The 17,174-nt window shown below is 48.6% G+C and overlaps 1 protein-coding gene and 1 non-coding gene across 17 annotated transcripts in view; one reads left to right on the forward strand and one right to left on the reverse strand.

Moving 5' to 3' along the window:
* ODF2 (outer dense fiber of sperm tails 2) overlaps positions 1–17,174 on the reverse strand; it is a 49,723-nt gene that overhangs the window by 18,921 nt on the left and 13,628 nt on the right. For 14 of the 16 annotated variants that reach the window (XM_025359019.1, XM_025359020.1, XM_025359014.1 and 11 more), the window contains 6 exons: positions 15,815–15,985; positions 13,286–13,446; positions 11,751–11,880; positions 11,052–11,183; positions 1,812–1,883; positions 584–655 (listed from right to left, as the gene is read on the reverse strand). In XM_025359019.1, coding sequence (XP_025214804.1) covers positions 584–655; positions 1,812–1,883; positions 11,052–11,183; positions 11,751–11,880; positions 13,286–13,446; positions 15,815–15,985 — 738 coding nt within the window. The remainder of the gene's footprint in view (positions 1–583; positions 656–1,811; positions 1,884–11,051; positions 11,184–11,750; positions 11,881–13,285; positions 13,447–15,814; positions 15,986–17,174) is intronic. The other 2 variants (XM_025359023.1, XM_025359021.1) reach the window with 1 other exon arrangement.
* TRNAG-GCC lies at positions 6,675–6,745 on the forward strand. The gene has a single exon. It is a non-coding gene; the product is annotated as a tRNA-Gly (tRNA).

Here is a 17,174-nt window from a genome sequence, read left to right on the forward strand (position 1 = left end):
TGGCTGATTTTTTTTAATTTTTATTTTTTATTTTGCAGAGATGGGGTCTCTCTGTGTTGCCCAGGATGGTCTCGAACTCCTGGCCTCAATCAATCCTCCTGCATTGGCCTCCCAAATTGCTAGGGAGAGGCCTAGGCTGGTCTCAAAAAAAGTGCCAGACATGAGCCACTGCACCCGGCCCAAAGGCAGGATTTGAACCCAGCTCTCTGCATATCCATTATGTTCTACTGGCTCATAAAAATGCACAACTGCGGCTGGGCGCAGTGGCTCATGCCTGTAATCCCAGCACTTTGGGAGGCCGAGGCAGACAGATCACGAGGTCAAGAAATCAAGACCATTCTGGCCAACATGGTGAAACCCCATCTCTACTAAAAATACAAAAATTAGCTCGGCATGGTGGCGCACACCTGTAGTTCCAGCTACCTGAGAGGCTGAGGCAGGAGAATCGCTCAAACCCGGGAGGCAGAGGTTGCAGTGAGCTGAGATTGCGCCAGTGCACTCCAGCCTGACGACAGAGCAAGACTCCGTCTCAAAAAAAAAAAAAAACAAACAAAAGAAAAAGCACAACTGCTGGGGACAATACCTTCTCACATTGTATTTCCTGAAGGAGCTCTTCCACCTCCTTGTCCTTGTCTTGCAGCAGTAACAGCAGGCGCTGGAAGAGAACACAGGCTGTCAGGTGCCTCCTGGGAAGGGCAAAGGGGCCCAGCCCAGGGAGGACAGAGACTTCTGAGTGCCTGGCCACTGGGGCCCAAAGTCCTATGTATATTGGCCCATGTCAGAGATCCATGTCAGAAGCACCTAACACATGCATTAAAAAAATTTTTTTAAACAATGAACATGTATTTATTTTACAATTTAAGAACAGTAATGTTAATTGTAGAAAACATTGAGAACACACCAAAAAACTCCTCCAAAGAAACCCCGTGACCCCCCCATGTAGAAATAACTAGTTAATGCATATTAAAAGTCATATACTCAGCACCCTTTAAAAAAAAAAAAGTCATATGCCTACTTTGTTCCATAGCCTAAAATCTCATTTTGACCACAATGTGATTAAATCTTCTGCATCTTTCGAAAGAGCTGCTTGATGTTTCAAGTTACTGACGTATATCATAACTTAACAAGGGTTCTTGAGCTGGGAATGCATTATCGCCAAGCTTGCTGCATCTTCACTCCTTCCTTGACTAAGCATCAGAAGAAACAGGCCACACCTTGGGAAACTGGGCCTCCATCTCCCTCCCCTCTCTTGGAGACTTACAAAAGCATTAATACAGCAGACACTCCAAAAAAGTCTTGGAAAAAGCTGTTGAACTTTATGTTCAGGCCAGCCTATGGTTTCCCAAATTTAACTGGCTATGGAACCTCCCCTTTGGTTTCTTGCACTCATTAACATCTCAAGGAACTTAGGGTTCCATGAATAGACTTTGAAACATGCTGCTTTGGGAGAGACTCCTAGAATTAGGATTACTGAGTCCAAAGGTGTGTGCTTTTTGATGGCTTTCAATCCATAATACAAATAAGGAAATCCAGCTTTAACAGACACGGATGATTTACAAATCCAACATCATTATTACCTGCCTTCATGTTGGTGTCCAGCTTTGTGGTTCAAGGTCTCAAGTAACTAACTACACAAGCCTATCAGAACAGGCAGGACAGGAGGACATCAGCCCATTTTACGGATCATGAAACTAAGACCCAGCGAAATGCTCCAGCCCTCCTGCCTTGATCCAAGCGCCTCTACACTTTGTAGCGGAACAACACCCTTGCCACCTGTACCCACTAGAGTAGACAGGGGGAGCCTTAGATACCGCTTTCTCTGAGTCGGCCTCCGCCAGCCGTTTCAGTAGTGCTCCTTGTTGCTCCATTAGTCTTTCAGAATCCTTCAAAGAAAGGCAAAGGAAAAGGTCAAGTCATTAAGCAATAAACCCAGATGTCTACATTTTATTGATTCTTTACCTTTTCCAAAAATTGTATTTTTTTTTTTTTGAGTCTTACTCTGTTGCCCAGGCTGGAGTGCAGTGATGCAGTCACAGCTCACTGCAGCCTGGTCCTTCTGGGCTCAAGCCATCCTCCCATCTCAGCCGACCTAGTAGCTGGAACCACAAGTATGCATTACCATGCCCGACTTTTTAAACATTATTATTATTTGTAGAGTTGGAGGGTATCTCTGTTTGCCCAGGCTGGTCTTGAACTCCTAGGTTCAAACTATCTGCCTACTTTGGCCTCCCCAAGTGCCAGGATAACAGGTGTGAGCCACGACACCGGCCCAAAAAGCTGTATTTCTAATTTGAAAAGTAATAGGTGAATATATTCTCACTATGAAATACTGAATGCTAATAAAGCTACAGTTCCTCCTGTACCCACCTCCAAACCCTACTCTACTACTATTAGTTTGAGGAGTATCCTTCCCATCCTTTTTCTCTGCATCTACAGAGAGAAATACTGTATTTCTCTGTATTGAAAATACTTTACAGAATTCAATATTATATTCAAATCCTGTTTCTCTGTAATGAAACAGTAATTTGCCACATCAAGAGAAATACTGTTTTTCTCTGGGGGAAGCGGGAAGGGATTCAAGTGTAACTTTAGGAAAATAATATCATATTGTATTTATGTGTTACTTAATTTTTTTAAATTTTTTTATTTTTTAGAGACAAAGTCTCACTCTTGTACCCCAGGCTGGAGTGAGATGGCACGATGGCACGATCTCGGCTCACTGCAACCTCCACCTCTCGGGTTCAAGTGATTCTTCTGCCTCAGCCTCCCGAGTAGTTGGGATTACAGATAACTGCCACCATGCCTGGCTAATTTTTGTATTTTTAGCAGAGACGGGGTTTCACCATATTGGCCAGGCTGGTCTCAAACTCCTGACCTCAGGCGATCCGCCTGCCTTGGCCTCCCAAAGTTCTGGGATTATAGGCGTGAGCCACTGTGCCCAGCCGTTACTTAATTTTTAAGAACAGCTTTATTGAGATATAAATTTGAACACCATTTAAAGTGTATAGGCTGGACGCGGTGGCTCAAGCCTGTAATCCCAGCACTTTGGGAGGCCGAGACAGGCGGATCACGAGGTCAGGAGATCGAGACCATCCTGGCTAACACGGTGAAACACCGTCTCTACTAAAAAATACAAAAAACTAGCCAGGCGAGGTGGCGGGCGTCTGTAGTCCCAGCTACTCGGGAGGCTGAGGCAGGAGAATGGCGTAAACCCGGGAGGCGGAGCTTGCAGTGAGCTGAGATCCAGCCACTGCACTCCAGCCTGGGCCACAGAGCGAGACTCCGTCTCAAAAAAATAAAAATAAAAATAAAAATAAAGTGTACAGCATGGTGACTATAATTAATGATGTATTATATACTTGAAGTCTGCTAGGAGATCTTAAGTGTTCTCACCACACACACAAAAAAAGATAACCATGTGACGTGATGGATGTGTGAATTAGCTTGATTGAGGTAGTCACTTTACAATGCATATGGGCATTGGCCGGGCGCGGTGGCTCAAGCCTGTAATCCCAGCACTTTGGGAGGCCGAGATGGACGGATCACGAGGTCAGGAGATCGAGACCATCCTGGCTAACACAGTGAAACCCCATCTCTACTAAAAAAATACAAAAAACTAGCCGGGCGACGTGGCGGGCGCCTGTAGTCCCAGCTACTCTGGAGGCTGAGACAGGAGAATGGCGTAAACCCGGGAGGCGGAGGTTGCAGTGAGCTGAGATCCGGCCACTGCACTCCAGCCTGGGCGACAGAGCGAGACTCCGTCTCAAAAAAAAAAAAAAAAAAAAAAAAAAAACAATGCATATGGGCATCAAATCATCATGATGAACATCTTAAAATATATACGACTTCTGTTTGTCAAATATACCTCAATAAAGCTAGAAGAAAAAATAAAGTGTACAATTAAATGACTTTGGTATATTCCATTATTAATTTTTAAAAATTGTGGTAAAATATATGTAACATTAAACTTGTCATTTTAACCTTCTTATTTCTTTTAGAGACACAGTCTGGCTCTGTCACCCATGCTGGAGTACATGTTGTGATCATGGATCATAGCTCACTGCAACCTTGAAATCCTGGACTCAAGTGATCCTCCCACCTCAGCCTCCTCAGTAGCTGGGAACACAGGTGTGCACCACCACACCTGGCTAACCATTTTTAAGCGTAAAATTCAGTGGCATTTAGTACATTCATCATACTTACAACCATCACCACTATCTAGCTCCACAACATTTTCATCATCCGAAAAACAAACCCTACACCATTAAGCAGCCATTCCCATTCCCTCCCACTCCTGCCCCTAGCAACCACTGATCTGCTTTCTGTCTCTAATGTGCCATGGCATGTTGAACCTCTCCCTGTCTCTAATATGCCATTGCCATTTTTAAACTCTCCCCACAACCTCTGGACAATGAGGCAGTTCCCATGTTTTGCAACTACAAACACTGCAGCAATAGATGTTGCTGGGCATATACAAAGTGCCTCTCTAGGGATACCAAGAAGAGGAATGGCCAGGTTAGAAGGTCTGAGATTTGTGGCTGAAATGCCTTGCAAAATGCCTGCACCAATTCGCCGGGCTACAAGCAGGACATGGGAGGACTCGCTTCCCTGCACTCACCAGCACCAGGCAGCAGCCAACCTCTGCCTCTGTTGCCAGTATCTGCCAACAGCACTCCTGCGAAATGGTTTCATTTGCACTTTTCTAATTACCAGTGAGGATTAGCATCCTCTCACATGAGTCATTTGGGTTTACTCTAGACTGAACTTCCTGCTCCCACCCTGGCCCATTTTCTCACTGGGCTGTGTCTTTGTGACTGTCCCTATTTTTCCTTGGCACCTGAACAAAGTATCCCTTGAGGGAGGGACATCTTGTTCACCCTCTTTCCCTCTCAGACCCACACATCCCCTTCATAAGCCAAGAGAAAAGGGCTCTCTGGTTCCCAAAGTTTCCTGGGGACCTAGCAACTGATAAAAGACAGTATTATGGTTTCTCTGGCAACAAGAGGCAAAGAACATGGGACAAAAGGCTTGGCCACAGATGCAGAACCTGAGGCTGTTCTCACTGCCCTCCAAGCCTCCCCTGGGGCACTGAAACCACTGCCCAACTCTTCTGCCATCCTATGTGCATGAACTCACCAAAGCCCCCTACTCTAACAGCCATGCACTATCACCACTCCCATCTCACAGAGGAGGAGACTGAGTCTGGAAGAAGTAAAGGCAAGTGAGGCTACACAGCTGGAAGGGGCAGCACTGGGCCCTAAGCTGATTCAGAAACCAGAGCCAGAGCAGTTCCCCACCACACTGAGCACTCCCCAGCAAACACCGAGACGGTGAGGCAGCCCTGAGCACAGGCAGGCGCCAAGGAGCTGAGCCTGGACTAAGCAGGAAACACCACTTTTGGGTGGGAATTCAAATTAGCTGACCCTTCATCTCCAATTGAAGATGGGACTCCAGGATGATAGAAGCTACGAAACCAAAAAAGGAGAAAACTGGCTAGAGCAAGAGGCTTTTTTTTTTTTCCTCCTTTTTGAGATAGAGTCTCACTCTTGTCACCCAGGCTGGAGAGCAGTGGTGTGATCTTAGCTCACTGCAACCTCTGCCTCCCAGGCTCAAGCGATTCTCCTGCCTCAGCCTCCCGAGTAGGTGGGACTACAGGAGCGTACCACCATGCCAGTGAATTTTTTCTATTTTAGTAAAGATGGGGTTTTACTGTGTTGCCCAGGCTGGTCTCAAACTCCTGAGCTCAGGCAATCTGCCCACCTCAGCCTCCCAAAGTGCTAGGATCACAGGCGTGAGCCACCACACCCGGCTTTTTTCCCTTTTTGAGATAGTGTCTGGTTCTGTCATCCAGGCTGGAGTGCTGCACTTTCAGAAGCCAAGGCAGACAGATCACTTGAGGTCAGGAGTTCAAGACCAGCCTGGCCAACATAGCAAAACCCTATCTTTACTAAAAGTACAAAAAATAAGCCAGGCATGGTGATGCACTCCTGTAATCCCAGCTACTCGGGAAGTTGAGGCAGGAGAATTGCTTGAACCCGGAAGGTAGAGGTTGTAGTGAGCCGAGACTATGTCACTTCGGCCTGGGTGACAGAGCGAGACTCTGTATCAAAACAAACAAAAAAATTAATAAAGTTTCCCTCTGAGGGGAGGGAGACAAGGTTATTGCAAAATGACATACAAAAGGGATTCAACGGCCGGGCGCGGTGGCTCAAGCCTGTAATCCCAGCACTTTGGGAGGCCGAGACGGGTGGATCACGAGGTCAGGAGATCAAGACCATCCTGGCGAACACGGTGAAACCCCGTCTCTACTAAAAAATACAAAAAACTAGCCGGGCGAGATGGCGGGCGCCTGTAGTCCCAGCTACTCGGGAGGCTGAGGCAGGAGAATGGCGTGAACCCGGGAGGCGGAGCTTGCAGTGAGCTGAGATCTGGCCACTGCACTCCAGCCTGGGCGGCAGAGCGAGACTCCGTCTCAAAAAAAAAAAAAAAAAAAAAAAAAAAATAATTTTATTATCTTACTGAAACGCTTGGCCTATTAACTTACAAAATCTTTAGAGAGCTCTGATATCTAGATTATCTCATACCTAGTAACTGAAGTGTACNAAAAAAAAAAAAAAAAAAAAAAAAAAAAAAAAAAAGGGATTCAACTATGTAGACACTTATTTTAAAAGCTAACATGGGTGGTTCAGTGGTAGAATTCTCGCCTGCCACGTGGGAGACCCGGGTTCGATTCCCGGCCCATGCAGCACACCCTCCCATTTTGGCCGGGCGCGGTGGCTCAAGCCTGTAATCCCAGCACTTTGGGAGGCTGAGACGGGTGGGTCACGAGGTCAGGAGATCAAGACCATCCTGGCTAACACGGTGAAACCCCGTCTCTACTAAAAAAAAAAAAAAAATACCAAAAACTAGGCGGGCGAGGTGGCGGGCGCCTGTAGTCCCAGCTACTCGGGAGGCTGAGGCAGGAGAATGGCGTGAACCCAGGAGGCGGAGCTTGCAGTGAGCTGAGATCCGGCCGCTGCACTCCAGCTTGGGCCACAGAGCGAGACTCCGTCTCAAAAAAAAAAAAAAAAAAGCTGGTAGTGAGTGGCCAGGCGCAATGGCTCATGCCTGTAATCCCAGCACTTTGGGAGGCTGAGGCAGGTGGATCACCTGAAGTCAGGAGTTTGAGACCACGCTGGACAACATGATGAAACCCCATCTCAACTGAAAATACAAAAATTAGCCGGGTTTGACACCTGTAATCCCAGCGGCTCAGGAGGCTGAGGTGAGAGAATCTCCTGAATCCATGAGGGGGAGGTTGCAGTGAGCCGAGATTGCGCCACTGCACGCCAGCTGGGGCGACAGAGCCAGACTCCATCTCAAAAAAAAAAAAGCTGGGCAGTGAATATACCACTTTACATTACTTGTTTTACATACATATGTAATTTTTTTTAGATACTTTCACTGTGTCACTCAGCCTGAGTGACAGGGCTCAAGAGATCCTCCCACCTCAGCCTCCCGAAGAGCTAGGACCAAAGGTGTGCGCCACCACACCTGGCTAAATTTAAAATGTTTTGTACAGATGAGGTCTCACTGTGTGGCCCAGGCTGGTCTCAAACTCCTGGCCTCAAGCAATTCTCCCACCTCGGCCTCTCAGAGTGTGGGGATTACAGACGTGAGCCACAACACTCGGCCTTATTTTATATATTAGTGGGTTTTTTTTTTGAGACAGAGTCTCGCTCTGTCACCCAGGCTGGGGTATAATGGTACGATCTAGGCTCACTGCAACTTCCCCCTCCTGGGTTCAAGCAATTCTCCTGCCTCAGCCTCCTGATTAGTTGGGATTACTGGTGCCCACCACATTTTTGTATTTTTAGTAGAGACAGGGTTTCACCATGTTGGCCAGGCTGATCTCGAACTCTTGACCTCATATGTTCCACCTGCCTCCGCCTCTCAAAAGTGCTGAGATTACAGGCATGAGCCACTGCACCCAGCCAATATATTAATTTTTAAAGATAAGGCTGGGCGTGGTGGTGCATGCCTGTAATCCCAGCACTTTGGGAGGCGGAGGCAGGCAGACTGCTTGAGCTCAGGAGTTCAAGACCAGCCTGGGCAACACGGTGAAACCTCCTCTCTACTAAAAATACAAAAATTATCTGGGCATGGTGGCATGCACCTGTAATCCCAGCTACTCAGGAGGCTGAGGCAGGAGGATTGCTTGAACCCAGCAGGTGGAAGTTTCAGTGAGCCGAGATCGTGTCACTGCACTCCAGCCCAGGTGACAGAGCAAGACTCTGTCTCAAGAAAAAAAAATAATAAAGATAAAAATAAGGTTGACAATGTTTAAAAAAAAAAACAGGGCTTGGCGTGGTGGCCTATGCCTGTAATTACAGCACTTTGGGAGGCCGAGGCAGGTGGATCACCTGAGGTCAGGAGTTCAAGACCAGCCTGACCAATATGATGAAACGCCGTCTCTACTAAAACTACAAAAAGTAGCCGGGTGTGGTGGCATGCACCTGTAATCCCAGCTACTAGGGAGGTTGAGACAGGAAGATCACTTGAACCCAGTTAGTGGAGGTTGCAGTGAGCCAAGATTACACCATTGCACTCCAGCCTGGGCAACAAGAGCAAAACTCGTTCTCAAAAAAAAAAAAAAAGCAAAAATAAGAAAAATGTCACCATTTCATTAGCACTGGCATTTTGAGACTATTGTCATCTCTTTGCTTTGAACCAAACAGGAAGACAACCGTTTATACTGTCAGTCTTTTTTGAAATATTTGCTAATATATTATTCACCAAGATACGAAATCAACCTAAGTGTCCATCAACAGATGAATGAAGAAAACACAGTAGAGATACACAATGGAATACTACTGAGTCTTCAAATAGGAAATCCTTTCACAACATACAAAAAACTAGAGGACATTATACTCAGTGAAATAAACCAGGCACAGAAAGACCACATGACTTCATTTGTATGTGGAACTTAAAGTCGTCGAACTTGGCCGGGCACGGTAGCTCACACCTGTAATCCTAGCACTTTGGGAGGCTGAGGCGGGCGAATGACAAGGTCAAGAGATCGAGACCAGCCTGGCCAACATGGCAAAACCCCGTCTCTACTAAAAATACAAAAATTAGCCAGGCATGGTGGTGCACGCCTGTAGTCCCAGCTACTTGGGAGGCCGAAGCAGGAGAATCACTTGAACCCGGGAGGTGGAGGTTGCAGTGAACCAAGATCGTGCCACTGCACTCCAGCCTGGGTGACAAAGCAAGACTGCATCTCAAAAAAGAAAAAAAAAAGAAGTCGAATTCACAGAGGCAGAAAATGCTGGTTGCCAGAGATGGAATTGGGGGGCATTGGGGAAATATTGGTCAAAGGATGTAAGATTTCAGTTAGACAAGGAGAAATTGTTCAACATGGTGACTATAGTTACTGATCCATATACTTGAAAATTGCTAAGAGAACATTTTAAGTGTTTTCACCACAAATATCTTAGTATGTGAGGCAATGCATATGTTGATTACCTTGATTTAGCCATTCTACATTGTGCACACGTCAAAACATGTTGTACATCATTAATTTTTATTTGACAATCAAAATAAGAAAAGAAATACAGTCATCCCTTGGTATTCATGGAGGACTGGTTCTAGAACATTCTGTGGATACCAAAATCCAAAAGATGCTCTAATCCCTGATATAAAATGGCACAGTATTTGTATATACCTATGTACCTCCTCCCATATACTTTAAATCATCTCTAGATTATTTATAATACCTCATACAAGGTAAACGCTATGTAAATAGTTGTTATATGATTCAGGGAATGATATCAAGAAAAACAGTCTATAGGAGTTCAGTAAATATGTAATTTTTTCCAAATATCTTCAATCCAAATTGGCTGAATCCACGAATGTGGAACCCATAGATACAGAGGGTCGACTGTATTTGCTAACATATAATGTTCAGACAACTTTTTTTTTTTTTAAAGAAAAGTCTCGCTCTTGTCCCGCAGACTGGAGTACAATGGCACAATCTCGGCTCACTGCGACCTCCACATCGTGGGTTCAAGCAATTCTCTGGCCTAAGCCTCCTGAGTAGCCGGGATTACAGGCGTCTGCCACCACGCCAGGCTCATTTTTGTATTTTTCAAGTAGAGATGAGGTTTCACCACGTTGGCCAGGCAGGTCTCGAACTCCTGACCTCAGGTGATCTGCCCGCCTTGGTCTCCCAAAGTGCTGGGATTACAGGCATGAGCCACTGCACCCAGCCCAGACAACGTTCTTTTTTGAGATGGAGTCTCGCTCTGTCACCCAGGCTGGAGTGGAGTGGCTCAATCTCAGCTCACTGCAACCTCTGCCTCCTGGGTTCAAGCAATTCTCCTGCTTCAGCCTCCCGAGTAGCTGAGATTACTGGCGCCCACCACCACACCTGGCTGGCTAATTTTTTTTTTTTTTCCATGATGGAATCTCATTCTGTCACCCAGGCTGGAGCGCAGTGGCACGATCTCAGCTCACTGCAACCTCCGCCTCCCGGGTTCAAGCAATTCTCCTGCCTCAACCTACGAAGTAGCTGGGATTACAGGCACATGCCACCATACCTGGCTAATTTTTGTATTTTTTTAGTAGAGACGGAGTTTCACCATGTTGGCCAGGCTGTTCTCAAACTCCTGACCTCAAGTAATCCACCATGCCCAGCCTCAGAGAACATATTTTAAGAAAAAAATGAGACCACACGATGTGTGTCTGCCAGCCATTAATCATTCTCCTACCGAATAAAAAGCTCAAGTCTGGAACTCTCTTTCCTTTGCCCTGGGCTGAACCCCTCCCTGACTCCCCACTGCCCCTCTCCTGACTTTCAAGGTCATTCCAGTGCTTCCTGGCTCGGATTCAACACCATCTAAGACGGTACTTGTCTACTGGGGGCTGAGCACTTCATGTGAATGATTTCATTACATCTCTCTTAAGGCCCTCTCAGGTTGGGCACCAATCTTACTTTCTTTTTACAGACAAAGAGAAAGGCTCAGAGGACGGACATGCGGGGCTGCAGGGACAGAGCTGGACCCCAAGCTCACCTCTTTGCAGTGCTGTTCCCTCAGGAGGTCTCGGAGGGTGCGGTTGGTCTCCTCAAATGTGCTCAGCTTCTGCAGGAGAAGTTCCTTCTGCCTTGTCAGGGTGTTGATGTCCGTGCAGGTCATTTGTTTCTCCTGGAAGACAAGCAGGCAGTCTTACAGATGCAGGGGAAGAAGGGAAGCAGCAGGCCCCATGGGCACTCAAGAGGGCTGGTGCCAGAAAGCCCAGACAAGGAGAAACAGGCTGTGTACGGTGCCAAGGTGATCAAGGGCAGGCTTCCTGGAGGCGGTGGACCTAAAGGGACAAGCAGGAGCTAAGCCTATTCCGAGCAAAGGTGGAGAAAGGGGTGGGAGGGCTCAGTACAGGTGAGCACAGTCAGGGCAGACTTCCTGGAGGAAGCAAAGCAGGATGACAAGACCTGGTGGCTGATACTTGCAGGAATCAACCACATGCCTTGACTCACTGTGATCCCAGGTGACCCATGATGAGGTCTCCTTAGAGGCCCTGGTGACCAGAGGTCATCTTCAAGGGTCAAGGACTGGGAAGTGAGAGTGGTGGGTGGAGGCCTAGTTAAGCATGCCCCCCGCCAGCCTGAAGATGTCATAAAGTCTGCCTGATGACGCGTAAAGACCCTGCCCAGCCTGCAGCTGCCCCCTCCCTGGGACAGTTCCATGGCTGGGGTCCTCCCACCTGCCACCTACCGTTTTCAGCTTCCCGATGGTATCCTTCAAGGCCATGACCTGCTTGGCAGCCGCAGCCCCGTCCATTTCAGCCTCCACCAGCTTGGACATGAGGCACTCCTTCTCCTGTTGTAGGTGTTTCTTCTGAAGTCTGGGGCCAGAAAGACAGGGCTCTGTGAGCCCTCCCAGGCCCCCGCATGCCCAGAGCTCCAAGGCTTGCCTCACAATGCCCTAGGGGGCTCACCTCTGGTCAGGGAAAAGTGGGGGAGGGGGCAGGGACAGCCCTTCTGGCCTGGGTGGCCTTCAGAAAGGAGCAGGGCCAGAAGTTACATCTGCCTAGGCACCAGACCAGGGCCTCCACACCAGGAGACATTAACTACCTGTGGCCCTCTTTCTCTCAAACAGCCACCACTGTCACGCCTCCTACCCACCATCTTCAGATATGCTTTTGAGCCCTTCTACCTCTTCTCTACACTGGAGCCAAAGCTAGTCAGGCCACCTCCCTGCTTTTAAAACCTTTCCGTGGCTGTAGGCTGGGTACAGTGGCTAACGCCTGTAATCCCAGCACTTTGGGAAGCCGAGGCGGGCAGTTCACTTGAGATCAGGTGTTATAGATAGCCACCTGGCCAACAGGTGAAACCCCATCTCTACTAAAAATACAAAAGTTAGCCAGGCATGGTAGTGGGCACCTGTAATTCCAGCTACTTGGGAGGCTGAGGCAGGAGGATTGCTTTAGTCAAGGAGGTGGAGACTGCAGTAAGCCAAGATCACGCCACTGCACTCTAGCCTGGATGACAGAGTGAGACTCCATCTCAAAAATTTTGAGACACCTCCCAGGATCAAGCAATTCTCCTGCCTCAGCCTCCCGAGTAGCTAGGATTATAGGCCACCAAGCCCAGCTCATTTTTTGTAATTTTAGTAGAGACGGGGTTTCGCCATGTTGGCCAGGCTGGTCTTGAACTCCTGACCTCGTGATTCACCTGCCTTGGCCTCCCAAAGGGCTGGGATTACAGGCGTGAGCCACCGCGCCTGGCTAAATAAATTAACTAACTAAAATAAATCCTTTCCATGGCTTCCAAATGCCCTCAATGGAAATGCCTCCAAGTGGCTGCTGAGAGCTGACCCCCTGCCAACCTGTGTGGCCCCCTTATCCTCTGCCCACCCACTCTGGCCTGCTTTCCATTTCTCAGCTACAAATACCTTCCCACCTTGGGGCCTTCGCCTAAGAAGTTCCCACTGAGTAGCGTGCTTTCTTCCCCAGCACCCACCTGCCGAACACTTAACCATCCTGCAGGACGCCCCTTAAATATCACTTGTTCCAGAAAGAGTTCCCTGCTATCCAGCCCCACACCGCAATCTACAGGGTCCTCCCTTTCCCTCATAGTACAAATCATAAGCACAATCAGGTAATTAACTGTGCGACTGTTGAACAGGCTCCAGGGCACAGGCACAGTGCCTATGCCCACCCCCTCCGTTGCTTTCCATTATTGCCCAGCACTCAGGGCAGCCTAGCAGGGAGGAATAGATCAGCGGGGGCAGGGCAGGCGCCGCCTTACATGGTGTAGTCCTTCTCCTCCTTCATGCGCTCGATGTTGTGCCTCAGCACCGTGTTCTCATGTTCAGTCTCGGCCAGTTCGTGGGCCACCTCCTCCAGCTCTTCCTTCCGCTCCTCCAGGAACCTTTTGGCCATCTGGCGCTCACCCTTCTGCATTTTGACCTGTGCAGGGGGACCCAGGCAGGAGCCACTGAGGGGAGGTCCTTCCTCTATGCCACATTGCTAAGCTCAATGCACTGGACGAAAATAAGGCCCCGGCCGGGCATGGTAGCTCACGCCTGTAATCCCAGCACTTTGGGAGGCCAAGGTGGGTGGATCACTTGAGGTCAGGAGTTCAAGACCAGCCCGACCAACATGGTGAAACCCTGTCTCTACTAAAAATTAGCCAGATGTGGTGGCGCGTGCCTATGATCCCAGCTACTCTGGAAGCTGAGGCAGGATGGAATCACCTGAACCTGGGAGCCAGAGGTTGCAGTGAGCCGAGATTGTGCCCACTGCACTCCAGCCTGGGCGACAAGAGCGAGACTCCATCTCAAAAATAAATTAAATAAATAAATAAATTAATTAATTAATTAAATAAGGGGCCCTCCAATTGAGAATGACACAGGCTGCGTGCCAGGGCCTTATGGGTGCAATCTCAGTTAACTGACATGAAGACTGACTCTCCTGGGATTCACCTGCCTTGGCCTCCCAAAGGGCTGGGATTACAGGCGTGAGCCACCACGCCTGGCTAAATAAATTAACTAAAATAAATCCTTTCCATAGCTTCCAAATGCCCTCAATGGAAATGCCTCAAAGTGGCTGCAATGCTGATTCTCTTTTTGTAGATGAGGAAGCTCAGTAGAGAGAGCCCCAGTGACTTGTGGGTTGGGAACGAAGCCAGGTTGCAAACCGTCGTTTGGCTGGCACACCATAGGAGGAGAGACATCACAACAAGGCTCCTGCACTTTGAGTTATAGGGGAAGACGGGCTTTTTTGCTTTTTCTTTTGAGATAGGGTCTCGCTCTGTCATCCAGGCTGGAGTGCAGTGGCACGATCTCAGCTCACTGCAACCTCCGCCTCCCAGGTTCAACAGATTCTCGTGCCTCAGCCTCCCAAGTAGCTAGGATTACTGGCGTGTGCCAACATGCCTGGCAAATTTCTTTATTTTTAGTAGAGAAGGGTTTCACCATGTTGGCCAGGCTGGTCTTGAACTCCTAACCTCAAGTGATCTGCCCTCCTCAGTCTTCCAAAGTGCTGGGATTATAGGCGTGAGCCACCGCACCCGGCCAAGAAGGGCCTATTGCCAGGCAGCCTGCCCTAGGTTCTCCAGGAGGTTTTCTGGACCTCAAGTACCGGGTGGAGGATAAAAGACACAGGTTGTGTTAGCAGTGAAGACATATGTTGAGATAGCAATCCAAGCCCAAGGCCTGGATTTTAATGACAACTCTGCCAACTTCCTAGTTGGGGACCTTGGATTTCCAGGTTCTATTTCCAATTTCATTGCCACATCCCACCCCAAGAGACAGCACAGCAACTGAGGACACACTTCCTTGGCCTCTTTGGGGCTTTGTTTTTGTTAATTTTTTTTTTTTTTTTTTTTGAGACAGAGTCTCTGTTGCCCAGGCTAAGTGCAATTGTGCGTCTTGGCTCACTGCAACTCTGGCTTCTGGGTTCAAGCGATTCTACCACCTCAGCCTCCTGAGTAGCTGAGATTACAGGCACACGCCACCATGCCCGCTAAGTTTTGTTTGTATTTTTAGTAGAGATGGGGTTTCACCATGTTGGTCAGGCTGGTCTTGAATTCCTGACCTCAGGTGATCCACCTGCCTCAGCCACCCAAAGTGCTGGGATTACAGGCGTGAGCCACCACGCCCAGCCTGTTTTTGTTAAACTTTATTTGTTTTTTTTTTTTGAGACGGAGTCTCGCTCTGTCCCCCAGGCTGGAGTGCAGTGGCTGGATCTCAGCTCACTGCAAGCTCCGCCTCCCGGGTTTACGCCATTCTCCTGCCTCAGCCTCCCAAGTAGCTGGGACTACAGGCGCCCACCACCTCGCCCGGCTGGTTTTTTGTATTTTTTACTAGAGACGGGGTTTCACCATGTTAGCCAGGATGGTCTCGATCTCCTGACCTCGTGATCCACCCGTCTCGGCCTCCCAAAGTGCTGAGATTACAGGCTTGAGCCACCGCGCCCGGCCTGTTAAACTTTATATAAAGTGGAAGGCATAGGCCCTAGTTTCCCAGGTGTTTCATCTCTATAATGAAGACAATACCACCACTGGCTTCACATGCTGTTTTAAAATGTCAGATCAGACCACCCATGTAGAGCACCAGGATAGGCTACATGCTCAATAGAGAGGGCCCTTGTTGGTGGGATGGGATCCCATGCTGCCCCAGCTACCTCCCCGGGCAGGCACCTGAAGCCCAGGACAACCCTGTAGAGGAGGTCAGAAGGCCTGCAGAGGCAGGCTGAGGGACCAGGCAGGAAATCCATCTGGGTGCTCCTGCACATCCTCAGGGTACTAGCTGTCCCAGCCCCCTACCTCCCTCACCTCAGACTTCAGACAACCAACCGCATTCATTAGACTATCAATCTTCTTATCATAATGGTTCATTTTACAGTGACCTGAGTCATCATCTTCTGTAGAGAGGTCACTTAACCGCATCACTGAGACCAGCTTTTCTGAAGATGGTGGCGTGATCTCCAGGCAATGAGGTGGATTCTGATGTAGAAGAGGGAGAAACAAATGAACTCAGAGGGCAGAACCTTGACCATGAGTTCCACCACTGGAGGCTTATTTACTGATTAGACGGGAAAAGCTGTAACAGCTAACTTGGGGGCCCCAGGAAGAACCATACTCTGAACCCTCGTGATGGAACATCACCTATCCATGTTTAAATGATGGTGTTGGAGAATTCCCAACATCAAAATTAAAAGTTTGGGTTACAATGTTATGTTTAAAATAAAGAACATAGGCTGGATATCCTGTAAAGTCAGTATTTTGGGAGGCCAAGGCGGGAAGCCAAAACCAGCCTCAGCAACATAGCGAGAACTTGTCTCTACAAAAGTAAAAAACATTAGCTGGCGCTGGGCACAGTGGCTCACACCTGCAATCCCAGCGCTTTGGGAGGCCAAGGCGGGTGGATGACCAGAGGTCAGGAGTTCGAGACCAGCCTGACCAACATGGTGAAACCCCGTCTCTACTAAAATACAAAATTAGCCGGACATGGTGGTGCATGCTTGTAATCTCAGCTCCTCAGGAGGCTGAGGCTGGAGAATCGCTTGAAACCGGGAGGTGGAGGTTGCAGTGAGCCGAGATCGCGCCATTGCACCCCAACCTGGGCAACAAGAACGAAACTCCATCTCAAAAAAAAAAAATCAGGTGGGTGTAGTGGTGCATGCCTGTGGTCCCAACTACTCAGGAGGCTGAGGCAGGGGATTCCTTGAGTCCAGGAGTTCAAGACTGCAGTGAGCTATGATAGCACCACTGCATGCCAGCCTGGGTGACAGAGAGAAACCCTGTCTCTAACAATGACAAGACTAATAAAGAAATGATATAGGCCGGGCGCGGTGGCTCAAGCCTGTAATCCCAGCACTTTGGGAGGCCGAGACGGGCGGATCACGAGGTCAGGAGATCGAGACCATCCTGGCTAACATGGTGAAACCCCGTCTCTATTAAGAAATACAAAAAACTAGCCGGGCGAGGTGGCGGGCGTCTGTAGTCCCAGCTACTCGGGAGGCTGAGGCCGGAGAATGGCGTGAACCCGGGAGGCGGAGCTTGCAGTGAGCTGAGATCCGGCCACTGCACTCCAGCCCGGGCGAGAGAGGGAGACTCCGTCTCAAAAAAAAAAAAAAAAAAAAAAGAAATGATATAACAAATCAGCAAAAATATTAATACCCAAAGTTGGCAA

The sequence above is a fragment of the Theropithecus gelada genome, chromosome 15 (assembly GCF_003255815.1).
Source record: "Theropithecus gelada isolate Dixy chromosome 15, Tgel_1.0, whole genome shotgun sequence".
Lineage (NCBI taxonomy): Eukaryota > Metazoa > Chordata > Mammalia > Primates > Cercopithecidae > Theropithecus > Theropithecus gelada.